Genomic DNA, 27,000 nt, shown 5'->3' on the forward strand with positions numbered 1-27,000 from the left:
GTAACTTGAGCTCCAGGTGATCTTGTGAAGGTCTACACTTAACTTTACAGGCTCAGGAATGTGCCATGACAACTCGAACGGATACAGAGCGGTATCCTCCTGCAGACATCCTGTTTGTGGTTTATGGCCCTTGAAGATATCTAGACAATCCTGCTGAGCAGTCCAGATAATCCTGTTCAGCAAGTTGTGGTTCCCTGCCAAAAATCTAACCCAATGGTTTCAAATGTGGTTTCACGCCCAAAGTCTAGACCAATAGTTTCAAAAAAATCACCTTGCCCCATATCCCTTCAACCCAATCCCGAGTTGCCAATTCCTGGCTTGTGGTTTTTCCCTATAAAAACTCTCTACACCCGGGCTCATGGCCATTGCCACATTTCCCTCCATCTGCTGTGTGGTGGCCCAGATTGAACCTGAATAAAAGGACCCTTATGTGCTTGCATTGGAAACCGGCCCCTTGGTGGTCTCTGGGGGTTTCGTGAAATGGGTACAACAATCTCATGGCCTCTTCTGGCCTCCACGGGGCACTGCACACACATGGTGCACATACATGCATGCAGACACTCACACATACACATCAAATAAAAATTCAAGGGATGTGGTGGTGAGAGGGATTTGTTCGATTGGTTTCTGTGTATGGTCCAGGCAACTCAGTCCCTGGCTGACTCACACTAGAGAGGCTAAGAAGCTAGTAGTTGCTCAGTCCATGAGCCTGGGTATCTCAGATGTCCTAATCTCACCCTTGAGGATTCTGGGAGAGCTTCTGGTCTTCGCCCTGTGCCAAAAGCCTAAGGAAGCGTATTCTAACATCAGCAAAGGACTGTAGCAGTAACAGCAGTAGAGTAGATGAACTTGCCAGCAAGAGTGAAGACAAGCAGGCTAAAAGCCAAGCCTTTTCCTCCCATAACATTTTATCTAGACTGCCACCAGAAAGTTCCACCACATTTAGGGTGGGGTTTTCCACTTTAAATAATCTGACCAAGAAAGACCCTCATGAGAGTGTTGATTCTACTCAGGTTGACAACCAAGATTAGCCCTCACACTCTCAAAGCCAACATGGTTAGCTATATTGAGAACTCCCAATCTGTCAGTGTGGGATACCCTTCACCACTCCAGAATTCTGTGATGAAGGATGCCATCAACTGTAGTTCTTTACCCTTACACTAGAATCAGGGTCCCAAATGTATTTTCTTCAAAGTGTACTTAGCCTTGCTGGGCAGTGGTAGCATATGCCTTTAATCCCAGCAGTTTGGAGGTAGAGGCAGGCAGATCTCTGTGAGTTTGAGGCCAGCCTGATCTACATAGACAGCCAGGGCTACATAGAGAGACCTTGTCTCAAAAAAAAAAAAAAAATCTGTGGTATGATGTTATTAGCAACAGAAAGCAGGCAGAGTAATAAAAGATACAATATTTAACTGTTGTGGGATATTTGTACACTGTGTGAAGATGTGTTGCTGTCATTGATGTAATAAAAAGCCGAACAGCCAATGCCTAGGCAGGAGGTATAGGCGGGATTTCTGGGCAGGGAGGGATGCAGTGGATGTGGGGAGAAAGGAAATAGGAGATAAATCTAGGTGCCAGGAGGCATGGAAGAAGCAGGATGGGTGGTACATGACAGGGCATAGATGAAAAGAAACGGGTTAATTTAAGTTATAAGAGCTAGTTAAAAACAAGCCTAAGTTAAGCCGGGCGGTGGTGGTGCACGCCTTTAATCTCAGCACTCAGGAGGCAGAGGCAGGTGGATCTCTGTGAGTTCGAGGCCAGCCTGGTCTACAGAGTGAGTTCCAGGAAAGGCGCAAAACTACACAGAGAAACCCTGTCTCGAAAAACCAAAACCAAACAAACAAAAAAAAAAACAAGCCTAAGTTAAGGTCAACCTTTCATGATTAATAATGGGTCTCGGTGTCATTATTGGGAGCTGGATGGCAGGACAGAAAAGGACTCACTCTTGTTACAAACTGTGCCCATGACAGTCTGAAATAAAAGATACTTTTTCCAGCCCCTCTTGGAACTAGGGGTGACTATGGGAATTCATTCTGATCAATGGGTGGAGAATTGATGGTTGGCATGCTGTGGGTAATCAGCTGGTCCTTTCCTGTGGACTGGACTTTTGACTGGGTCTAGAGCAAGCCACTTGATATGGTTTAGATAGATGCCTGGAACCAGAGAACCTAAAAGATCTCAAGATCCTGATAGTCAGAGAATGGCTACTCACTCCAACCTGGGCTGAACATCCAGCCTTGTTTTCCATAAAAGCCACAGTTACATCATTTTGGGGGTGGAATTTTCTTTACTGACAGCTAAATATCCTAAGTCTATGTGGGAACCTGGGTGACCTCTGGATGGAGTAAGAACAAGGGACTCGAGAGTCAGAGGCAGCGCTTGCCAGAAGAGAGTCCTCCCCTCTCCCCTCTCCCATCTCATCTCTCTGTCTCTCTATCTCTGTCTCTCTCTGTCTCTGTGTGTCTCTCTCTCTCTGTGTCTCTATCTATCTATCTATCTATCTATCTATCTATCTATCTATCTGTCATCTATCTATCTATCTATCTATCTATCTATCTATCTATCTAATCTCTGAATGGAGCCTGCAGGCTCCTCCTCTTGGCTATCTCAGTCCTGGATGTGGAGTCCCGCTTGACTCCAGACTTGGAAAAGTTCTGTGTTCTCCAAGAGGTACAGCTATGCTCACAATCTCCCTTCCCTTCTAGAATGACCCAGACTAGCCCCAGGCAGGTCCAGGGCTGGGTCGAGCCACAGGCAACTGTCCTTATACTAGTTCTTGGGGAGGGGCGACCTCTGGCTGTTTTTGTTTCCTCAAGAGGGTTAGCTGTACCCTGTCTGCCTGCCTGTCCCACTTACTGACTGGAAGAACACGCAGTGAGGTGATCTCCCCCTGCCTGTACTGTGTGCAAGGGCAAAGGTGGAGAAAAGACAGACAGGAGTCTCCACAAAGCAGAAGACAGAGTGACCTGCGCACGGAATGCAGTCAGGACGCCCATGACCACACCTACACAGTAGGGAATGACAGTAGGCAGGCCCAGAGGCTGCAACGGCTGGGCAGGGAACATTGGGAAAGTTCTAGAAAGACAGACCTTCAGCCTCAACCTCTCCACCCTGCAATTTCTAAAGTTTCCAGGTAGAAGGGAACCTGAGGACCACCTTGGATCTCCTGTCCCAATCCCTACAACCTTGACTGTCAGACCTGCCCAGAAGGCTGGGCTTGGGATAAGGAGGGGACTGGGGAAATAGGTAGCCCCGCTAGGTGGATCTTTCTTCCCTAGGCACTAGCAGCCTATGGGATACACTTTCCAGGACAAGTGTGGTAAACACTGTGACCTTGTACCAGTGCTACACCTTCCTCGGCCTCAGTTTTCTTTCGGAACCACTGACTTGGGGGGCGTGGCTTTCCATAGTTGAGGGGGAGCCTGGAGGAGATCGGGGTGCGGGGGTGGGAGGCGGGCCCCACTGGTCGCAGCGAGCTGGCCAGGCGCACACACCGCGGGGCGCTCAGAGCTGGTGGCTCCGCTCCTGCGGTTCCTAAACCCGAGTGGCGCCTGCGGGGAGCGCAGCGTCGGGCACCTCTTGGCCCGGGACATTGGCGGCCCGTCTGGACCCCGGCCCCCAGAGACCCGGGCGGAAGACGGCGAGGACCCCGCCCGGTCCCTCCCGCGGGCAGGCGGGGCGGCCCCACATCGGACTCCTCCCCCGCAGCCCGGCAGGGATCCGTCGCCGCGCGCGGTTCCGCAGGTGGCAGCTATGGCCCAGTCCTGAGCGCCCCGCCATGGCCGGCGCCCCCAGCCTGCTGCGCCTGGCGCTCCTGCTGCTCGGGGCGGTGGGCAAGGCCGGCCCCCGCCCCCAGGTGAGCTCCGGGGACCCGGGCGACAAGCGGGAGGGGGATGCTGCGGTGTTCTGCGGGCGCTGGAGCTAGCGGAGGGGGCCCTTGGACTTGAGCGAAACTCCAGGACCCCAGCCAAGGGGAAGAAGTGCAAGGTTTTGGGGGAGAAGAGGACTGAAGAGTTGGGAGGTCCAGGTGGGGAATGGACACCAGGTGACTACCCTCGTCTTGACGAGATGCCTCACTTCTCGGCCACAGCTTCTCTGCCAGGGCACCAGCTGCCCCGCGGTTGCTTGCTCTGACTTCTGTGACGCATCTTTGTCCTTCTCTCCCACTTTTCCAACTCCTTTTTCCAAAATCCTTAGGCCCTCCTCTTTCCCCTGTACCCAGGACCCCTGTGGTGCCTCCCCCCTACACTCAGGTCCTCCGTTCTCTTGTGTGTGGGGTACCCAGGGATCTCGAGAGGGCTGAAAGGGCCTGGCTGTGGAAACCTAGCTCCTTCTCCCCTCCCTCCCCCCATTATCGGCCCCTCATTACAGTCTTTGACTCATAGCCCCAGGGACCCTGCCAGTGGCAGCTTGTTGTCCTTCCTGATGACCTCCCAGGTGGCACTGGATTGCCACCCCCACCCCAGCCTCTGCAGTAAGCATGCAGCAGGTTCTCTGCTCCTTCTGAATTAGCCAGGCCCTCCCAAAAGCTCGGACACCCATTCCAGTCCCCCTTTGAGGAATAACCCACCAGAAAGCATTATGGGGACACACAGGCACATCCTACCTCCTTGGTGTCGTCAAAGAATAGGTTGCAGTTGGACTCTTGTGGACTCTTCTCCTACTCTGTCTGTCCTGCCTGTGTGTCCTGCCCCAGGTTCCTGCCCCAGGCATGATGGTCAGCTGCCTTGTGGAGAGGGTGGTTGTCCAAATGTGCCAGGACCCCCCTGAGCAGAAGAGGTCCAGGCCTGGGCAGTGTCCTGTATAAGGGAAGACTTTGCCCATCATCTCCTGTGTCCACTCCCAGATCTAAAGGACTGAAACCTTTGGGGGAGTGGGCCTGCATAGGGTTGAACTTGGTCTGAAATAGGAGAGGGGCAGACTTCACCCCTGGCTGAGAATCCAGTTGTGGACAGAGGTGCCTCCCAAGGAAGGGACCAGCACTGTTTCAGCTCCCAAATTCTTTTCCAGATGAATCCTCTCCCTTTCCCTGTTCTCCAGGGCCAGCTGATCCCAAGAGACACCTCCCCCAGTCCCTGGCACCTTCCTCAGTGTTCCCCCATGGGCCATGGCTTTCCTGGTGACATTGGGATCTTTCCAGAGCCAGGACTGCAGATCCACTGCTGAGTTCCCTCTTGTGAGCCTGGAAGGTGGGGGTGTGAGCTTCCTGCTCCAAGGCTGCTGCCGGCCAAGTTTGGAGATCAGGTTGGGAATGAAGGATAGAGAAATCCAAAGCTTAGGGCCTCCCTGTCTTCTTCTCCAAGCCCAGAAGTATTAGCCTCCTTGAACCTCTTCACATCATCTTACTCTTTGGCCCTGGTCCATAACAGCACCTGGGTGGCAGAAATGCAGGCAGTGAAGAGACACCCGAGTTTTGGATGGGATGCCCTTGCTATGGGGGTACTGGCATCCCCATCTGCTGCAGAGAGCCGTGTGACAGGCAGCTTTGAGGTTAGATCGCAATAATTACGACACGACCTCATGAACACACAGAAGACTCGAAACTAAATTTTGTGGTTTGCTTTCTGTCTGTGAGGTTAGCAAAATTAGAATGTCTCCCTTCATGTCACTCACGGCGAGGTGAGTGCTGAGAAACGGGGTTCCCTAGGTGATGTGGTCCAGCAGCTTAGGAACAGGGTGTAAAGGAGCGTAGGCCCCAGCTCTTGGCTCACACCTTCCTCCTGGGGGCCACGAAGGCTGAGGGAGCGGGTCTGGCGAGGCTAGAAGTTACTTCTTTACAAGATGAGGAATCGCTGAACTGACCTCTGCAAAATGTGAACTAGGCTACTCCATCATGGTTTCTGGGAAGGACCATTCCTCTTTCCTGTTCATTTCTACCATGGACCCTCCATGGGGGAGCTGGGCTGCTGGGAAGATAGGCAGACCTTTGACACTTGAAGTTCCAGATGGAAATGGGTTCTGATGTCAGCTCTGATCTTAGCCTTCAGCACGACCCTTGATGATCCCGAACCCTAGTTTTCTTAGCAGTAAAACGGGGATTACAGGATCTGTCATGGGGGGATGAAGGGACACTGAGGGGAATAAAGCATTCGTTGGTTCCTCAAATGACAGCTTGAGACCTCTGGGAGAACTGTCCTTTGGAACCTGGTGTATCCCCAGGCTGCAGAATTGAGCCTGGAGCAGGACTGTTGGAAGCCCCCGGCCTCCGCACTCCAGCAAAGGGCAGTGCAGGCTAAGGCTCCGGCTTGTCCTGGGTGGACTTTGTCCCTGGCTGGGCTTCCTTCCAGACGTGGACCCAGCATAGGGCTGGCCAGGAGCAGCCAAGAAACCACATCCTGTCCTCCAGTGTCTGGTGCTGAGGAAAAACAGGTCCTTCACTTATTGCACCCATCCTTAGGCAAATCTCTCTCTCTCTCTCTCTCTCTCTCTCTCTCTCTCTCTCTCTCTCTCTCTCTCTCTCTCTCTCTTACAAAGAGATACATATGAGGTAGAGATAGAGTGGGAGATAGGTGTGCAAGGTACACAAGAGTTCCTATTTCTCAGTGTGTTTGTGTGACAATCTGGATGGGAATCACTGTGTTCACATATCCAACAGTGTGTGTGTGTGTGTGTGTGTGTGTGTGTGTGTGTGTGTTGGTATTCTGCCTATTATACTGTGCTTTGGGGAAGGTATGGGGTTGACAGCCTGATGGGATCTTCTGATATGTGTCCATGTAGGGGAGAGGTACTGTGCTTGGGACAGTGTTTAATGTGTGTGATTGTGTGGGTCAAGTGTGTGTGTGTGTGTGTGTGTGTGTGTGTGTGTGCTGGTCAGTGTTTCAGCATGTGCCTGTGTGCCTGGCAGTCTGTGTGTGATGGGGCGGGGACGAGAGACTCAATGTCAGGGTCTCAGTGCTGGGAACATCCCTGAGGGTGTGAGGGGTATTGCGCGTGACCGTGTATCTGTGAGAAGGTACCTGAGTCTGAGAGAAGGTGCCTGCAGCTTTCTTTGCCCTGTCCATCTGGTCAGTTACCTCAGGAAGGACCTTAAGAAAGCAAAACATGGATGCAAAAATATAGGACTCCGCAATGGGAAGCATGATCCAGGCTCTGAGCGGGGACCAGAAGAAAAGCGCAATGTTCCAGGAGGAAATGGCAGAGACTCTGCGGGGTTGAACCTAGTTGGGGTGAGGAGGGTGCTCTGTAAATTGTCTTTGGAGCCCTTCTGAGGGACCTCGCCTCCCTCCTTCCTCCCTCCTCAGTGGTCAAGTGAGACTGAGCACTCTTTTCTCCCACCCCTCAACCCAAATGGTTCCCAGAAAAGGAAAAGTCCTGGTGCACACGCCCCTGCTGAGCCTGCGGAGGATGCCCTGTGCCAGGGTGCAGGCTGTGGACAGAGCAGACAGCGGGCACCATCTGCAGGCCGTGAGCGCCTCCGTGTTCCACTCTGCATCTCCTGCTACTGCTCCTGGGGACATCCCCTCCTTACTGTCCCCTCCACCTGGGCATTGATCCTCCTTTTTTTCAAGCACACCGGAAGTGCTGGTCCTTGGAAATACTAGCCTATCCTGGTCCCTGAGACTCCCGATCTGTTGTCCTAACCAGCGTTGCTGCCCTGGGACAGCCATGTTAATTTCACTCTTCTGGGAGTTTATTGAAATTAGAAGGAAGACCCGCCCAGATTCAGGAAGCCAGGCTTGGGGTTCCAGCCTGTCTTCTAAACAGTGGGATCCCCAGAACCAGCCTCTTCCACGTGCCAGGGGCCATTGGAAGCAGAAGCTCAGTTGTCATGGTCCTTGACGCGTGGACTCTTGTGGCTCCTTTTCGTGAAAGCCAGCTGAAGCTAGCCGTTGAAATGCGCACCGGATCATGGACCTAATTTGCGGGAGACCTGCAGGATCAGTGCAGATCTGACCCCTAAACTAGGACTGCTCACTGTTCCCTTTGTCACCTGGATGCCAGGACCTCTGGCACCCAGTGGCCCCAGCTTCCACGAGGCTTATCCCAGATCCTATCTCTCCCACCTTTCTCTTTGGCCAGGAATTGCCCTGGACATCTCTGTGGACATCCACGTGTACATGTATGTGTTTTCATGTGGGGAGGTCCATGAGTTGTGGCCATGCACACATTCATGCTTATGTACGTGTGTGTACGTGTGTGTGTACGTGTGTGTGTGTGTGTGTGTGTGTGTGTGTGTGTAGGACAGAGGTCACACCTGAGTGGCGTTCCTCAAGAGCCATATGCTTTTTTTGTTTATTTTGTTTTGCTTCTGGGGTGGTGGTCTCTGTTTCTGGGACCTGGGGCTTGATTATCGTGCTAAGCAGTGTCCCTCAGGGCCCTTTCCTGCCCCCCCCTTCCCAGCTCTAGGATTAAAAGGATGTGCCACTGTACTGAACTTGGGTTCTGGGTGTGAAATTTAAGCTTTCATGGGCTTGCAGGATGCACTCTGTAGACGGGGCCACCTCCCCAGTCTGCTCACCTCGGCTCCTTTGTCCCTACTGTGCCTTCCTGTTGAAATGCCTATCTTCCTTGCTAGGCCAGCCTCCATTTCCCCTTCCTGTACCTCTCAGCCCCTAGATGACCCCTCAGGTCAGCGCTGAGATCTGCCCTGACCACTCCCTGAGGTCTTACACCCCATGCCTTCTACATCATTTGTCCTGCGAAGCATCTGGCCCCAGCCACAGACAGCCCCAAGACTCTCAGGACAGTGTCTGCCCACCGTCTCCTCTACTTGGCACCATCTAAAATTGACACTCTATGGCTTCAGGGGGCAGAGGGAAAGACAAGGCCGAATCCTAACAGAGCCCCAGTCTGATGGAGACAAAGTCCTGTTCTAACAGAGCCCCCAGTCTGAGGAAGACCAGGGCCCGTCCTTACAGAGCCCCAGTCTGAGGGAGACCAGGGCCCGTCCTTACAGAACCCCAGTCTGAAGTTAATTTCATGTCTTCACTGCTCTTAGTCACTGTCCAAGTCAAAGCCTCTTCGAAGCTCCCATGGTGGCTAGCCATCAAGGTCCCATCTCCAGCCTCCGACCCCTCCTCTCCATTGGGAGACACTGGTTTCTTGGGCCCCCTCTGTACTCCCTGGCTAGACACACCTGCCGCCCCAGTTCCCAGCAACGACCTTGCTTTCTGCCACTTCTCCTCCTAAGAGCAGACATTGTGAGGATTCCCCCCCTTGTCGCTGTCTGCCCTCACGGGCACCACTGCCTTCAGGGCAATGAGAATAGAGGAGGAGGAGGAGGAGGAGGAGGAGGAGGAGGAGGGAACTAGGAAAGGCAGTGGGGTGTGTGGCATCAGTCTGCCACGATTTAGTCCGATGAATCTGCCACCCCTCAGCAGTGGCTCCAATCACAACACCACCTTCGCCGTAGGCAATTGATTTCCCTTTTTATTCTTTTGCTTTTTTTATTCTCCAAGCAAATACTGCTGACCTTTGCTCTCAGAAGAACTTGTCCTTCAGGGCAGCCTCACCAGCACACTTACCCCAGAGATGTTGGTGGCATTCAGAGCAAGCTTGACACCCCCCCTCCCCCAGCTTCTGGAACTTTCCATGTCACCAGGAACAAGCACATGTCACTGTGTGTTGTTCTGTGGTGATGTCACATGAACTGGGACTCTGCGCAATCCAGGGCAGGCTCACCCAGAAATCAGATCTGTTGTGTGTGTGGGTGAGGTGGAGGTGTACTGGGACTTCGGGGTCGGGCATCTGAAAATCAGCCGCTTTATTTCAGCACCTGTGTGCATCTTGTGAACTTCTGGGCTGCAGAGGTGGCTCATTGGGTGTTTGCTGGCAATCCTGATGATATGAGTTCGATCCTCAGGACCCCATGTGGTTGGACGGAGAGAACCAACTCCCACAGGCTGCCCTCTGACCTCCACATGCCTGAGGCACACTGTGGCAACACATGTTCTCTCTTGTGTGCAACCATGCACATACATACACTCACATGCAAATTTAATTATCTCGACTTTAATGCACGGGACTTCCTGTTCATTTTGAGATCTATCACTTCTAAATGGGTAATATTTATAATCTGTAAGGATGTCTGTGAAAAAAGTTAGAAGGCACCACAGCTCAAGGCTGGCTAAAGGGAGCACTCAGCAATATGAAGAGGGACGTGCTCAGTAGAATGGGTCTGTTAAAGCCACATTAAACTCAAACACCAGTGCTGTTAAACTTACTTAGGCTCCTGTCCCTTTGTCACAGGTAAGAGGCCACCTGCCAGTGCAGGCACAGCTTCAGTGTTCTGGAACTTTTCTGTCTTCACCCTGCCCTTAGCACCCCTTATCCTCCTGAGGCTTAGCAACCAGCCTGCTAGCAGATCTGCCTTGTATTGGAAGAGACCCTGGGGCGCGGGAGGGTCTGTGGACCTCGCAGGGCCGCGGTTGAGTCCGGCAGGGGGAGTGGATGATAATTCTGGCTCTTTCTAAGACCTCACCGTGGCCACATCCTGCATCCCCGGGGGTCCTGCATCCTCTGGTGCTGCAGGTTAGCCACTGAGCTAGGCATGACTCTGTGTGCCAGCCTTAGCTCCGCTTCCTGAGATACTGTGTGCCTCGGATGGAGTCTTCTCTTGATTCTCCTAGAATGGCTGGAAGCAAGACAACTCCTGCGTGACTGATATGGGGCGGGGGTGGGGGGTGGGGTGGGAGGAGGAGCCCCAGGCTGTGATGCAGTCCTGTCCCTCAGGAAGTCTCCTTGCTGAGGGTAGATGAAGGGCAGATGGGACCATGAATGAGTCACATAGTCTCCCAGCTGCACTCCCTCCCTGAGCATCAATCCTTTAGACACTTGCTGGGTACTTTCCACACGTCAGCCTTGCACAGCCCCCTGGGCGGGATAACCACACAAACAGGTCCTGCCTGGGTCCCCAGAGTGGCAGTCACTGGCTCTCCTCCCCTCTCAGAAGTTCCTGGTGGGCTTTGGTTCCCGCCCCCCGAGATTGAGGAACCAACGGGATGGGAGGAGGCGGGTGGGAATGGAAGGGGCTGATGGAGCCATGGGGCCTCCGTTTCTGCTCTCCCTCTTAGGGCGCCACGGTGTCCCTCTCAGAGACAGTGCAGAAATGGCGAGAATATCGACGCCAGTGCCAGCGGTTCCTCGCGGAAGCACCACCTCTGGCCGCAGGTGAGTCCGGATGCGCCCTCACGCCTGTGCCCCACACAGCTCCAGGGAGGCTGTGAGGATCCAAGTCCATCGTCGTTGGTGTGTGGCTTGTCTCTCTGGAACGCTGTCTGCCTGGGCCTCTATCCCGGTGACTGACCACACTGCGTCTTCAATGACATGTCTTCTTGCTCCCTTCCCACCCGATTTCCTGCAGGCAGCTTTGTGGGTGCTACTTTGTCCCTGTCTTTACCTCTAGAGCAGGCCCCCACTTTCCATTCTGTGTTCTCCTCAGCCCTTCCTTAACTGTGTATAGATTGAAGGCCCAGTGTACACATTTATACAAACCTATCTTTTATTTCTTTCAGACAAGATCTCATGTAGGCCAGGCTAGCGTCCTACTCACTATGTACCATGAAGGATTTTTAACTTCTGATCCCCCTGCCTCTACCCTCTAAAACATTAGCATTCCATGCCTGTGTACCACCACACCTGACTTGTGCGAACCCAGGGCCTTAGGCATGCTAGACAACTGAACCAACAGGAGTAAATCTTTATAGAGTGTTTTAAAGGTCACGGCGTTGGAACCAGCTGGGCTTGGGTTCAAATCCTGTCTCTGATCATCACAGTGACCTGGGGAGGGTTTCTTCAGCCTCAGGAGCCAGCATTTCCCTCTTATCTCTGAAGAACAGCTCAAAAATGGCTAATAGGAGATGCCCATTGAGCCCTTCCTCCATTCCTTCTTCCACATAGCACGCTGTAACAACGCTCTGTGGGCCAGGGGATGCCTGCATTCCACAGAGGAGGACGTAGAGTTGTTAAGGAACTTGCTTAAGGTTCTGCCCTGATGAGTAACAGGGTCCTTCCTTGGTCCCTGCCCCACGGGGAGAGTGCTCAGCATCCAGTGATCCCCGTGGGGAGAGTGCATCCAGTGATCCCCATGGGGAGAGTGTTCAGCATCCAGTGATCCCCATGGGGAAAGTGCTCAGCATCCAGTGATCCCCATGGAGAGAGTGCTCAGCATCCAGTGATCCCCATGAGGAGAGTGCTCAGCATCCAGTGATCCCCATGAGGAGAGTGCTCAGCATCCAGTGGTCCAGTGATCCCCATGGGGAGAGTGCTCAGCAACCAGCGATCACTCAGCAGAGGCTGGGGAGTGCAGCTTCCGGGAGCTGGGGAAGAGATAGGAAGGAGGAATGAATGGCAGCCTGGGACTCAAGGACTGCTCCCCTGCCTCTGCAGGCCTCTTCTGCAACCGAACCTTTGATGACTACGCCTGCTGGCCAGATGGGCCCCCAGGTTCCTTCGTGAATGTCAGCTGCCCCTGGTACCTGCCCTGGGCCAGCAGTGGTGAGTGTCCCTTTCCATGTTCCAAGGACTCTGGGGCAGGATGGGACATGGGCTCCCTTCTTCTGGGGCCCAGTACAGGCGGCCCAGAACGTCCTCAGGCCCCCTGGAGGGTGAACCACCCTTTGATGGTGGTTAGATAGTCAGCAGTGGCAGGTGTCGGAACTGCCTGAGGTGTCCTAAATCTGATGCTTGTGCAGGCCGGGGTGGGACATCACTTAAGACAGAAATGAGACCCTCTGACCTAGTGGTCAGCGGAGCTAAGAGGGAGGAACCAATCATGGGGGACAGAAAGGAGATACCTAGGGAGTGTCATTGCGTTGTGTGTGTGTGTGTGTGTGCGCGTGCGCTCGTGTCCTAGAGTTGACACCTCAGCTCTTCCTGACTCTTTGAACGTTTCACAGGAAGTAGTACTCAAGGGCATGGTGGGCTGGCCCCTCAGACCTTGTCCAGCCCACCTCTGCCTGCAGGGGAGACTCAACACTGGGGAAAGTATGACCTGGTGGGAGATTCGCTTCCCGCAGAGCCATGTGGAGGTCCAGGGTGCCCATGACTGCAATGGTAATTTACAGGCCTATTGCTCCATCCCAGTTCCCATGCTGAGGCTCTGTGGGAGCTAATGGGGACCAGCATTCTTGCTGCAAGGAGTCCCAGTGTGTACAAGCAGGGAAAAGACGTGTGTGTGTGTGTGTGTGTGTGTGTGTGTGTGTGTGTGTGTGTGTGTTCATATGTGCAGAGGTGCATGTTTATGTACAGGAGTGGGTCCACCAGGACTGTCCTCCATGTAGAGACTAGAGGTCAACGTTGGGTTGTCCTCACAGACTGTCCGCCTCGTTAGCAAGCCCTGGGGATCTGCTGCCTCAGTGTCCCCAGCATTGAGAAGACAGGCTATCATGCCCTACTTCTTCTTACATGGATGCTGTGGGACTACAGTGAGGTCCTCATGTTGTACGGCCGGCATTTTACAGACTGAGCCATTCGCCCAGCCCAGCAGAGATATTTCATAAGCTAATGATGGCAGTACTTATTGAACATCTAACTGAGTCCAATTCTGTCCTAAGTGCTGCCTGAGGGATGCGCTTGCCTCGATGAGGAAACTGGGGTGCTGAGGGATTTTTAGTCTCTTGTTCCAAATGAGGGGGTGACTGGTGGAATCCTGAGAACCTAGTACTTTTCTTGGCCATTATCCTCAGGAGAAACCAGCCTGTGAGCAAGCATAGGAATTGAGGTCAGGCTTGAGGTCTTCTTGGAGGAGGTGGCCTGGCAGGCCGGACATGAACTTCTCTTTAGCATGAAGTATGGTCTGAGGGGGCTCAGGCAGGTCTTCTAGAGAGGCCCCACCCATCTCTCCTTGTGCTTCTCAAGACAAACCAGGATCTGAAGAAGGCAGGCTCCAAGTGGATCTGTGGCCCTCCACTCGGGATTCCTCAGCACATGTCGCCTGTTGACAGGCAAGACGCTCATTCAATCCTGCCCATAACTCTCCGAGGCAATTACTCCCATCTTGCCTCCCGCTGATGAGAGAGCCGAAGCACACAGAGATATGACCTGACTTTTCCAAGACACACAGCTAGCTTGCCTTGGCAGACCTGGGCGTCAGTCCAGGAGGTGGGGTTAGTCTCTGCATTTCATTGTGTCATTGTTGAGCCAGGCTTCCTGGGAGCCGGGCAGTGTGTGCCTGCACGTGTGTGCGGCCCTGGGCCTGGAGACAGGTGAGTGGTCCGAATGACCTCCATTGGCTGGGTACACATTAGTCAGGGCAACGAGATCCTGCCCTTGCCCTCTGAGCCAGGCCATCCTGTGGCCCTGCCTGTTGAGGATCCCAGGGGCTGTGTGTCAGGAGCGGTTCCTAGACCTCTCTGTGCGCTGGTTTCTGTGCTCACTCGGGAGCTGGGGTGGAGCCAAGTGATGTGGACGGGAAAGGATTGGAGACCCTTTGGGAGGGAAAACAAGTCTCCGTTCATTTTTCCCACCTGCCCTGCGTGCCCGGGCAACTTCCTGCATGGCGCACAGGTTCCCTGCCTCAGAGATTTGGGACCTCTGCCTGGGCATCCTGGCTGAGTCCCTGGACCCGAGGGAACCAGGCGCGGGACGGAGCCTATCACTCAGCACTAAGCGCCCCCAGCTCTGCCTGCGCTCGCGGCTCCATCCATCACCTTTAATTTTATTTGAGCAGGAAATAGGTCCTGGTGGTGCCCGTTTATGAGCGAACACGGTTTTATTGCTTTCTCCATGAAGATAACGGCCTCTGCACAGGCCCCCTGCCAGCAACCTCCCCTCCCTTCTCACCAGGCTAATTTACTCCCCCTCCTGGTTTTTTTTTTTTGGACACCCAGATCACCAGCTCTGCCTCCCCCCTCTCCTGAGCTGAGGACCCACAGAGACACCCACTGGACTCACACAGTGCAATCACCATACTAGAGGGGTTCCCTAGCCCCACCCAGGGCTGTGGGGGGGGATGAGGAAGGGGCCACCTCTGGAGCATTCTTAGCCTGCCTCAGGGAGCAGCTGGTGGAGATGCCTCACAGCGTGAGCTGGGGACAGGGAGATGACAGGCAGGCCTTGTCTCTGGCGGGTTCTCTGGAAAACATGCCCAGTGGAGAATAGGAAGGGAGTGTGATCGACACCCCCAAAGGCCAGAGAAGGAAGGAGTAGGCTTGGGGCTAGAGGTCCCCATGATGCCTGGAGTTAGGGTAAAGAGGCCACCAGCCGGGTGCCCACAGAGAGACAAAGCAGGGCAGGGTTGTGAGAGAGAGATGCCCAGATTATTTCTCTCTTATCCCGATATCTTCTGTTGGTGTCTTCCTGTTGACCAGTAAGAATTGTGTGGTGCAACCCTGAAGGAGTCTGCCTTCTGGGGTTCAGAGCAAGGCAGAGGAGTGGGTGGCCTCAGAGAGAGCTAAATTCAAACCAGCCAATGAGCATAGCTGAGCTAAGTCCCCTGTCTGGAGCCAGAGTCATGTCTGGGTGACATCTGCAGGGGAGCCGCGTGGAGCCAGAGGGTCAACCTCATGGCCCAAGCAGAGCCACGTGGGGGGAGTCGGAGATGTCTGTGTCCTGGGGGTGACATCATGACAGGTGACATTGGGACCCGGCTGGGAGAACAGGCATAGGCAGACAGGCGGAGGGCCGATGCTCAGGAGGCACCTTGGACACAGGGCCAAGACCCCAGGCCTCCGAGGTGCGCAGTGTCCCAAGGTAACCATTCTAGGCCTTGCATTCTGACCCTTGTCATCGTGGACTCGGGGCTCCAGAGGGTGTAGAAGGGGCAGAGGGAGAGAGTAGGAAGAGGACCATGATGGGAAGAGTCTGGTCCACACAGGACAGGAAGGCAGAGTCTTCGAAGGTCTGTGAGGCCTTCCAGCCTGTTGGCTGTCTCTGGGCCTTTTAAAGGCAGTCCCATTCACTCTCAACCAAGGACTCATGCCTTACACATCATCCCAGCCTCATTAGCCCCTCCTCTCCAGTTCCTACCTGTTTGTTAGCTTAGTTCTAATTATATGAGGGTCATAAAATGCTTTTAAAATCGCCTATCACTCACAATTCTTAGAAACTCTTGACAGGCTGCCTCCCCGGAGTAATGTTGAACCTGGGAGCTTTTAGAGCAAGCCAGGGTTACCAAGGGGAGACTGAGGCCCAAGTTGGGCCTCATAAAGCTGGGGGAGGTAGCAAGGCCTCTGTGTGACTGTGTGTCAGTCGAAGGCCTACCATGCACCAGGCTGTTCCTGCACATCCTCCTAGGAACGGTTCCCATTTTACAGATGAGGAAGCTGAGAGCCAGGGAAGTAATGCTCCCGAAGTGCCACCACTGATTAAGAGTGGAACCAGGATTGCACTCGATTCGGGACTCGGAACCTGGCCTCATCCTGAATCCCGATGCTCCAAGCTTCTCGGCCCCGGCCTTTGACCCTGCCCCCATCCTGTCACATTTGGGAGGGGTGCCAGCCTCGCTGACCCTCAGCATCTCCATCTGCGAAATGGGCCCCCCCCCAGCCCTTGCCAGCCACCTCTGTTGCCAGGGTGCAGGAGCTAATAGATTCATGAGCGGCTCTCGACAGCTTTGAGTGCCCGCCGTCCACGTGGAAGGGTGGCGGTTAGCTTGATTACAGACGCCGTGGCAGCTTCCGGGAGGCGAAGTGTTTAATTGGGGGTTTTATTTCCAGCACCAGGGGCTGACTTAATGAAATATGCCTGGGCCTCCTGGCATGTGGCCGCCTGGTTGTCTCCTCGTATTGACTACACCAAGCCAAGCCCGTGGCTGTGATTGGCCAGCTTCTCACGGGCCAGATAAAGGCTGGGCTGATAAGCAGGGCTTTGCCCAGACCACCCACCTCCAGCCAAGAAGGGCTTTTGGGGACCATGGGCTTAGCCAGTATCCAGCCGTGGCTTTTAATATTTGATGTTAACGAGGGCTAACTGACAGATGAACTTGCAGGCTGCGCTCCTCTGAGACACAGTGATCTCTTGACTCTAAGCCAAGGAGACACACATCCATGCACACACTACCTTCCCACCCCCAAGCTGGCCCTGAGCAGAGAGCCCAGAGCTTTGTAGGCTGTCTGGGGGCCGCAATGGCATGTGTGGAAACCCAAACCCAGGGAAGGACAGGAGAAAACGGCACCTGGCCACAGTGGACTCTTGGCACAACTCTGGCTGCTAAGTTTTGGCCCCTGGAGCTGGGAGTTAGAATCCTCTCTGTGCTTCTTCCTATTGGCCTGGTCTTGAGCAGACCACTTGGCTTCACAGAGGCTCAGTGTTTTCATCTGTAAAATGGTTAACCTGGTGAGGTGGCTATGATGTTCTAAGGTGCAAGCATACAGTAGTGTATTCAAAGCCCGATTCTGTGAGTAAGTAGCCTTGAGAGACAACATACGGGGTGCATGTAGGGAGGAAGCCTACAACAGTACAGTGCCTACTGTGTACACGGTACATGTAGGGTTCAGCACCTGAAGTGTGCACAGTGCATGTAGAGTTCAGAGCCTTGTGTGTGCACAGTGAATGCAGGGCACAGTACCTACTGTGTGCGCAGTGCATGCAGGGCATAGTGTCCACTCTCTGCTGGGGTTGTGCCAGCTGTGGGCAGAATCTAGCGCTGTGTTTCCTCCCTTCTCCTAGCTCCCAAGGTTCCTTCTCCCCACTTCCTCCCGTCCAGACTGCAGAGCAAGCGCTGTACCAATGTCATTCCCACAAAGTTGGCCCAGGTCCCTGTCACCATTCTTGGGGTGTATCTACAGCCAAAGACAGATTTGTTATCTACCAGAAGCCTGGACTCCCATTAAAGAATTTTTAAGCATCCATGCAGCAGATGAGAGAAGCATTTGGGGACCTGAGGATGGCCCTTCAAGATGCTAAAATGAGACCATGCACCTGTTCTCCCCTGCCTTTATATGTGCCCAACCGTTGGTAAGGCCTTAGAGATGCTTCCGGGGCTCAGCCCACTCACTGCTCACACTGGACGAGCCACCATCAGATTCTTGGGGTTTTGTTGAAGTCTCTGACAACGCAGGTTTCAGGCTGAGGAGACAGTTTAGTTGGTAAAGCGCTTGCCGCGCAAGCAAGAGGAGCTGAATTTAGATCACCAGCACCATGTAAAAAGCTGGCTGGGGTGTGGTGTGCCTGCCCAGGGGAGGGCCTGGCTGGCCCGCTAGTCCACCCAAGTCAGTGATCTCCAGGTCCAGTGAAAGCGCCTGTCCAAACCGCAAGCTGGTTGTGGGGGAGACACCTGGCATCCACCATCAATTTCTGGCCTCCATGTACAGGAGTGCTTGTGTGTTTGTGCACGCACACACAAACGTTCTCCCCCCCTCCCCACTTGCATGTGCACATGCATGCACTTGTGCAGACTCCTCTAACAGTAGAGATACTGCAAAGCTGTTTTACTTGGATAACGTCGCTCTCCTGAAGAGGGACCTGCCTCGGGGGCTGTTCCTGAAGGGGAAAGAGAAAGAAGGGGAGGAAGTGTGAGGACGGCCCACACTGGGTGCTGAGTGGCAGGGCTGGTGTTAAGAGTAAGGCCTGATTGACAGGTGCGTGACTGTGCTGGAAGAGGCTGTCACAGGACCAACAGTAAGTCTCCCCGCCACAGAACAATGGTCTCAGAAGCTGGGAGATTGGATTTCCGTACTGAAAGGCTGTCCCTGGGGTGGGCGTCCCTTGGGTATGGTCTCCCACGGGATGCAGCTGCCAGTCTGCCGTGTACATACATTAATTAGCCTCCTCCAATTGACAATCTCTCCACCTCAACACTGACCAGCCAGAGCCACCAAGGGCTCCTGGTGACTTCTGAACCCCCCCCCCCCCCCCCCCCCCCCCCCCCCCCCCCCCCCCCGCTCCTTTCCACACTGGCTGCCGCCCATAGCCGGTCCTTCAAGTCTTTTGGTCTTTAAACCACTTTCTTACATTTATTTGCTCATTCAGGGGAGGCACATGCCGAGGCACTCATGTGGAGATCAGAGCTTGTAGGAGCTGCTTCTTTCCTCCGATCATGTGATCGTGTGAGGCCCGGGCACAGAACTCAGGGCAGCCGTCATCTCTACCGGCGGGCGGCTGATCCATCTCGCTGATTCAAGTTGTCGAGTCTTACAGAATTTAAATCGTCTGCAGTCAGCCTTGACCTCGCTGCCCTCCTCACTCTCCTGTGCTAACCCCACCTCCTTCAACCTGTTTGTCCCCCCACCCCAACCCCTACCCTGTTCCTTGGCCCTGGTGGAAGATTTAAGTTCTCCTACAGGGAGGCAACAAGTGAGGCATTTCCTAGATAAATAGAGCGCTCTGCTGGCCTTACATGGAGTCTTGGGCTGGAAATCCACTCCTCTCCCTCATCTCCCTAGACGGGTCCACAGGTCCGCAGGAGAGCATGATGGGAACTGCCCCAGCCCCCCGGTGGTCGTCGAGTGGATGTGAAGACCACGTGTGGTTGCCCACTCCCAGCTCTGCTGAGACTGTGTCGGGTCCCCACTGATTTCCCTGTTCACTGCCCTCTTCTGGGAGCTCACGAGGGCAGGGACCGAGTTGTTGCTTTCTCTCAGAGGAGCAGGTCTCAGAGGAGTTTCCTTCTTGAACCTAGGACTAGGGTTGGTTGAAGGAGCAAGCTTTGTCTCCTGATTTGAAGGGAAATTTTCCAAGAGCAACAGTTATGACGGCGCCACAACACTTTGTGTTCCTTTTAGAGGCCTTTGAGAGGAAGTCTGAATCTCGTAAGACTGGGGCTCCCTGAGGACAGGTCATGTCTCTTCAGCCTGGGGTTCCCTGAGGACAGGCCATGTCTCCTTAGACTGGGGCTCCCTGAGGGACAGGTTGCTTTAGTTTTGTTCTTAGAAGTTCAGTACCAGATAGCTTAAGTTGTAGGGCTGTCTATCTCCCAAAGAATGCAGGAGGGGGAAGGACTCTCACTCCGGAATATCAGAAATCATAGAGGGTGACTGTGATTGGCAGGGTCCCCTCTGCTCAGCACCAGACCTTGTCAACAGTGCGATTTGAGGCTGGGGGATAAGACGGATCCAAACTAGATTTGTCTTGTCTAAAAGCTATGGATTCACCCAACTGTGTCCCTGGGTGGCTAGGAGGGACAGATGAAGGTGACTGGGTGATCCTTGCTGTGCGATCTCTTGTCATGTATCTGGACCATCATGGTGTGTGTGTGTGTGTGTGTGTGTGTGTGTGTGTGTGTGTGTGAACACAGAGGACATGCCTTTTACTAACTCAGAAGAGTCCGCTCTGATGGAGCGGGGTCCCCCAGGAGAGGAAAAGAAAAGGACAACATTGGGTGGGCTGCTCATTTCTAGCTGACCTCAGCTGCCATGTCTCCCTCCTCTAGTGCTCCAGGGCCATGTGTACCGGTTCTGCACGGCTGAGGGCCTCTGGCTGCAGAAGGACAACTCCAGCCTGCCCTGGAGGGACCTGTCCGAGTGTGAAGAGTCCAAGCGAGGGGAGAGAGTGAGCTGTCGGCTTCTGAGCCTGGGAAGGGGCCACGGGGTGTCTGCTTCATGGGAGCAGAGACTCTGGGCTGTGGGTGGGGCTGGCTGTTGTCACATCTGTCCCCGTGCTTCGGGTGACTCTGCACATCTGCCGTCTGGCCAAAGGTGATGTGTGCTCACCTTGGAGCCAGGTTGTAAACATTCCTGGACCACTTCCATAGGTCACGCTCTTCCTTGATCCTGGAATCCCAGGTGGGGCCCCAGGTCACCTCAGTCCCTGGACTCTGGAATGAAGGTAGGGGAGGAGGAGGCTTACAGGCTGTGCATACATCCTTGTGTCCCTCTATGCACGCAGAACTCCCCCGAGGAACAGCTCCTGTCTCTGTACATTATCTACACCGTGGGCTACGCACTTTCCTTCTCTGCCCTGGTCATCGCCTCAGCCATCCTTGTTGGCTTCAGGTAAGGGGAGCTCAAGACAGAGCAGGGAGGACTGTCTTGTGCCCATTTCCATAGTAGAGGAATCCCAAGCCAAAGCAGTCGGGGTCCTGCTTTCTGGAACTTTCTGGAAAACATGAGGTTGAAAACAGGTTGCAGCAGTGTGTGTTCAGTCTAATCTCCACCGTGTAACTGCACATGTGCACTCCAAAAAATTACATGAGTGTGCGCACACACACACACACGAATTGTAACAGTGGATGATAAGATGATGGGAAATTCCAAGAAGTCACATCCAGCATGCAGATGATAATCAATAGTTCAGCATGATTTCAGGAAAGTCTCAGTGGCCAGAGATCCTACTGGCTTGGAGATGTCTTGGAACGCCACTGGAAAGTTCTTTCTTGGGTCTAACCTAGCTGAGGGGCGGGGGGGCTGAGAAGCAGCTTCCTTAATATCTCTGGGGTAAGTGAGGGAAACTGAGTTTAAGGTCAGAGGAATTGTGGGTGTTAGAAACCTCGGGATCTTGACTATCAAGAATAGGAGAGGTGGGGCTGCAGAGATGGCTCTGCATTTAAGAACATATCCCACTCTTACAGAGGACCCTGGTTCAATTCCCAGTACCCATGCTGGGCAGCTCACAACCACCTGTAATTCCAGCTCTAGGGGATATGGTGCCCTCTTCTGGACCCTGTGGGACCTGCACTCATGTGTTCATTACCTCCCCACACACGTAGCATACACATATTTAAAAGAATAAACATAAATATTTAATAAAAACGAGGGATGCTTTTTTTCTCCTCTGGTCTCTAAAGCATCTGGGACAACACTGGACATACAGTCAGTGTTCAATAAATGCATTCATTGGATGAGGATTGTGTTAGCTACTTTTATGTGCCAGAGAGATACATGCAAGGACAGTTTCAGAGCGGAAGGCTTGGTTTTGACTTATGATTTTTGGTCTTTGGTCTTGGCTATTTGACCCCCATAGGATTGGGGAGAAAATCATGGCCATGAGAGTATGTGCCAGAGGGAGCTGTTCATCTCCTGATAGACAGGAGGCAGAGAGAGGAAGGGACTGAAGAGTGAGTATATTCTTCAAAGGCACACCCCTCATGACTTACTTCTTCCACTTAGGCTCCTAAGCTCCACCCCATAAAGCATTTAAGTGTCTTGGTGACACTTAAATAGTGTCACCATCCCAATCTACACATCCCAGTGAGATTTATATTCAAATCATATCAAATACTCTTATTGTGAACTAGTCCAGAGATTCAGACTATGTATAGTGAAAATGCATATAGAAATACACTCTTAGAACTAAGGCATTGTGAGTTGGGGAGAGAGCTCCACAGTTAAAGTACTTGCCACATAAATGTGAGGAGCAGAGTTCAGATCCTGAGAAAGTCACATAAACCAGGTGGGCTTGGTGGCCTACCTATAATTCCAGCCTTGGAAGGTTAAAACAGGATCGCCAGAACAAGCTTGCTAGCCAGGCTAGCCATCTCAGTGATCTCTGGGTTTGATTGAGAGCCCTTGCCTTGATGAAAAAGTTGAAAGAGCAATGGCGAAAGATTTCCAACATCATCCTCAGGCCTCCCTATGTGCACACACGTGCACATACAATCATGCACACACCTACAGGAAAAATGAAAAAAAAAAAAACCAAATTATTACAAGTCAGATTACGGGTAAATACCCATAATCCCAGCACTTAGATCAAGGCAGGAGGATTACCACAAGCTCAAGGCTGGTCTGGGTTACATAACAAGTTCCAGGCTAACCTGAGCTACAACACAAAGCAAAGCACATCCACAGGTCCCCACGTCCGCCCCTGAAGCTCTAATCCTTTTTTGTAAGGACCTGATTCCCCCTCCATCTCATTGCCTTGCACTCCTTTGCTGGGTGTCTATAAGAACACACAGCGTGGTTCGCTGATATTTTAAACAGCATTGTGACCATGTCCTGCTGCAGTTCCGAGGGCATGGGAGTCCAACACTGTGTTTTCATCAGGTTCATTCTGACACAGGCAGTCCTGTTTCATTAATTTGAGCTGTCCCTGTATTCCTGTGTCCACACGGGTCGTGGATCTTTGAAGCGTTTTGTTGATTTTTCCTTTCCGCATTACAAACCTTACAACCATGTTTTTTTTTTTTTTTTCCTGTGGTTTTTGCCTGTGTGTTTCCTGGGGCATATCCCCAGTTGCCACCAATAACCACCTGCCTGGTTTTTACTGTTTTGTCAGCTGGTGTTAGGTGGCTTGCCAGGCGCCTGGCTGCTGCCAGTCTGTGCTCTGGCCATCAGTGAAGAAGGTTCCCCTCGCTTCAGACCCTACCCACATTTAATATTTTCAGAATTAAGTGAAGCCGATCTATAAAGCGTGCAAAAGAACTTGTTATGATTTTAATTTGCTTATCTTTGGCCCCCAGAGAGATTTTTATTTCATATTTTAGTCTATGTATTGCTTGCTCATTGCTTTTTTTTAAATTTTTTTATTCTTAGTTTATTTGGCTTTCATGGCTTCTTTTAGGCATTTGTTACTATCTGGATAGTAACCCAAGATACACTTAATCTATGCCAATTTTTTTTTAACTCTATGGTGCCTTTTATACACAGGAGCTCTGCATTTAAATGAAATGAAATTGGCCAACTACCAATTTTTATTGATAAGTAAAAATGTGTCAATAGGAACTACTAATTAACAAAAGTTATTTTTATCAATTGATAGGCATTTATTAATTTTTTTCCTGAAGACTAGATTTCTTTTGGCTCTCCCTTGAGCAATCTTTTCTTATCTGATGGCTGCAAAGCCTCTCAGCTCTGTTCCTGTCCAGAAGCTGCAGGGTCCACTGGGATTAAGTGTGTGTCAGGTGAGGACCTGGGATTTTATCTCCCCCCCACCATGTGACCCTTGCCCTGTGCCTTTGCTGACAGTCTTGGTTTGCACAAGGGCCCCTGGATTCGTAGGTTTATTTCTGTTGTTTACATCCTGTTCTGTCAGCCTGTTTATCTATCCTATTCCCAAACCACAGCACTTTGTCTCCTAAAGATTTGTTAGAAACTTAAGGTCTCAGGCCAGTAAGTTAAGGCCAACCCTGATGACCTGAGTTTAATCCCTGGATCCACACAGCGTGAGAAAAGAACTGATTCCTCCAAATTCATTCCCAGACCTCTGGCCGCCACACAAGTGTCCTGGCATGTGTGGACCCAAACATACATGTATGCCATATATACATAAAATTAATTAATTAACACAATAACATTTTTTTAAGGGAGGAATAAAGATAAATCCCATCTCTCAGGCTGTGGAGATGGCTCAGTGAGTTAAACATCTGATACTCTTGAGTGTGAGAACCTGAGTTTGCATCCCCAGAACCCACAGAAAGCCAGATACTGTTGGTGGCATGTTTGTGGCCTGGCGCTCCTGCGGTGGCATGGAAGGCAGAGGTAAGAGTGCCCTAGGAAGTTCCTGGACCAGCCAGCCTGGTGTGAGGAGTATGAACCAGAGACTGTTAAGGTAGACGGTGAGGTTGTCATCCGACCTCTGCCCGCCCGTGTACTCCCACTCACACCCACGAACATGCACACATATGTGCAGGTATCACATACATAGACCCAGAGAAATCCTAGCTGTGTTACAGCAAAGATGCCTATGTTGTGATTTCTTTTGGGTATTGATTGTTTTGAGACAGGGTCTCATGTAATCTGGGCGGGCTTTGAACTTGCTTTGTGGCTGAGGCTGGCTTTGAACTCCTAATTCCCTTGCTTCCACCTTCCAAGTGGTGGGATTATAGGTGTGCAAATCATGCCCCTCTGGGGGCTTGCCTTGTTAAAACCGGGCCTTGCTTTGTAGCCTAGACTTGCCTCAAATTCCTGATCCTCCTGCTTCAGCCTATCATGTGCTGGGATTACAGGAAAGGGTTGATGGTTCTGTAATGACCACCCACACTACCCTTGATCTTTAGCTATTCTTTGTAAACTTTTTAAGTACCATGAAAAAAAGTTGACATTTTACCACAGCTGCTTTGAATTCGTTATTTGACATGGGACAGTGACAGTGGCATTTCTGTTGATAAGTACGGTGTGACTATGTATTTCCCACTAATTTAAGACTTCTCTGATAATCTTAAGCCAATTTTACTATGTTGCCCATAAGGATCTTACCCATCCTCTTGTTAGAGATATTTCCAGGAAATCAAATAGAACCTTCCGAATGGATCTTCAGTTTCTTTTTACTGCATGTTGCTAGGATGTGTCAGGGAAGCCATCCGCAATCTCGCCCAGCTCTTTAGTTGCTATAGTTCACCCGTACATTGTTTGGGGTTTCTCTGAAAAGACTCATCTATAAGCCATAACCAGTTCTGGTTCACCCCTTCCGTGACCCTGCTGAAGTGCTGGGGTCTGTAGAGTAGTCATTAGAGGTGATGGGAGCACACGTCGTCACCTGGCTGCTGGTTTTAACGGAAATAGTTGCCAGGTTCCTCTGTGAAGAATGAAGTTGCCTTTTGCTTAGAGATAGCCTTTGAGCAGATGAAGTGCCCTCAGACTTCCAGTTTGCCACACAGCGGTGTGTGTGTGTGTGTGTGTGTGTGTGTGTGTGTGTATGTGTGTGTTTGCTCACATGCTCGCATGCGCATGCTCTGCACATGGCTTGCATACCAAGCATATGGAAGCCAGAGAAGAACATCGGATGTCCCTCTCTGTTACTCTTACGTTATTTGCTTGAGAACGGGGACTCTTACTGAACCTGGAGCTAGGGGGGCAGCCAGCAAACCCCAGTCATCTTCTGGTCTCTCCGCCCCACTCCCCATCCCCCACCCCAGCACCGAGGTTACAGGTGTGCACACTTGGTTTTCCAGGTGAGCACTGGGGGTCCGAACTGAGTCCCTCATGCTTGCACGGCATATGCTCTTACCCGCTGAGCCATCTCCTTGGCCCTGCTACACATTTTTACCGGACAGTATGCTGACAAGGTACCCAAACCCTTAATTCCTACCGTACGCCTAGACACACACTGTCCCAGAGAACAGTCCAGGAGTGTCTTGTCCCGAAGAATCAAAGCCCCCCACTGGGAAGACTGATCCGGCACAGACCTTGCTTTGGTTCCCTGTAACTGTATGAGGGAAGGCTCCGCGGCAAGGACAGACGATGGGCAGGAAACAGGCAGCGACTGCCTGGCCGAGGGCCTCTTAGGCAGTGCGCGCTTCGGGGGGTTTTCAAAGGTTGTGAGGAAGAAAGACACTCTCGGAGGAAGGAAGACGTGAACATAGTCCCAGAGAGAGAGACACGCGCCTGACGTGTGTGGGGGCTGGCCGGGAGCCAGCATTGGCCATCGTGCCACGGAAGGGCCCCGCTTTCTCCCTCAGACACTTGCACTGCACCCGGAACTACATCCACCTGAACCTGTTTGCGTCCTTCATCCTCCGAGCCCTGTCCGTCTTCATCAAGGATGCCGCCCTCAAGTGGATGTACAGCACCGCCGCCCAGCAGCACCAGTGGGACGGACTCCTCTCGTATCAGGTGCATGGCGTGGCCCGGGGAGCCCGGGGAGGCGGGGAGCCAGGGGAGGGAAGGGCATGGGTGAAGGGGTCCGCTGCGTAAGTCTGGCATGGGTAAAAGCAAAAGTATCCCAGACGTGGCCTCAGAGAGTCCCTGTATGATGGGAGAGGCAGTCTACCATGTGGGAAACCCCTAGTCTGATGGGTGAGATAAGACACCCTAGGGAGCCCCTGGGGAGTCCCTAGTCTGATGGAGGAGGCTGTCCACCGTGGGAAACCCCTAGTCTGATGGGAGAGGTAAGACACCCTCGGGAGCCCCCGGTGTGATGAGAGAGGCAGTCTAACCTGGGGAGTCCGTAGTCTACTGTGAGAGAGGCCTAGTTTGATGAGAGAGGCAGTCCAACACAGAGAGCCCCCGGTCTGATGGAAGAGGAAGTCCACCATGGGAAGCCCCTAGTCTGATGGAGGAGACAGTTCACCCTGGGCAAGTGAGCCCAGGGTAAGAGACTCGGCCAAAGGGAGTTCAGTGGGACACAGAAAGAACTCTGGGTGCAGACCAGAGTTTGCATCCCAGCTCTGCCATGCACTAGCTGTATATAAATTCAGACACGTCGTATAACTTCTCCAGGACTCCGTTCTCTTCCCAGCATGGGGACAATAGCAGGGGCTTTTTTTCTCAGGTGTGGGAGGGTTCCAATGAACTAAAGCAGAGACAG

The 27,000-nt window shown here is 52.6% G+C and overlaps 1 protein-coding gene across 1 annotated transcript in view; it reads left to right on the forward strand.

Moving 5' to 3' along the window:
* Positions 1-3,516: 3,516 nt before the first annotated feature.
* Positions 3,517-27,000, forward strand: part of Glp1r (glucagon like peptide 1 receptor) — a 37,080-nt gene continuing 13,596 nt past the window's right edge. Inside the window, exons 1-6 of the mRNA XM_028885050.2 lie at positions 3,517-3,856; positions 11,013-11,109; positions 12,328-12,435; positions 20,249-20,367; positions 20,704-20,810; positions 26,153-26,306. Coding sequence (XP_028740883.1) covers positions 3,779-3,856; positions 11,013-11,109; positions 12,328-12,435; positions 20,249-20,367; positions 20,704-20,810; positions 26,153-26,306 — 663 coding nt within the window. The 5' untranslated portion in view covers positions 3,517-3,778. The remainder of the gene's footprint in view (positions 3,857-11,012; positions 11,110-12,327; positions 12,436-20,248; positions 20,368-20,703; positions 20,811-26,152; positions 26,307-27,000) is intronic.

The sequence above is a fragment of the Peromyscus leucopus genome, chromosome 16_21 (genome assembly GCF_004664715.2).
Source record: "Peromyscus leucopus breed LL Stock chromosome 16_21, UCI_PerLeu_2.1, whole genome shotgun sequence".
In the NCBI taxonomy this organism is placed as follows: Eukaryota; Metazoa; Chordata; class Mammalia; order Rodentia; family Cricetidae; genus Peromyscus; species Peromyscus leucopus.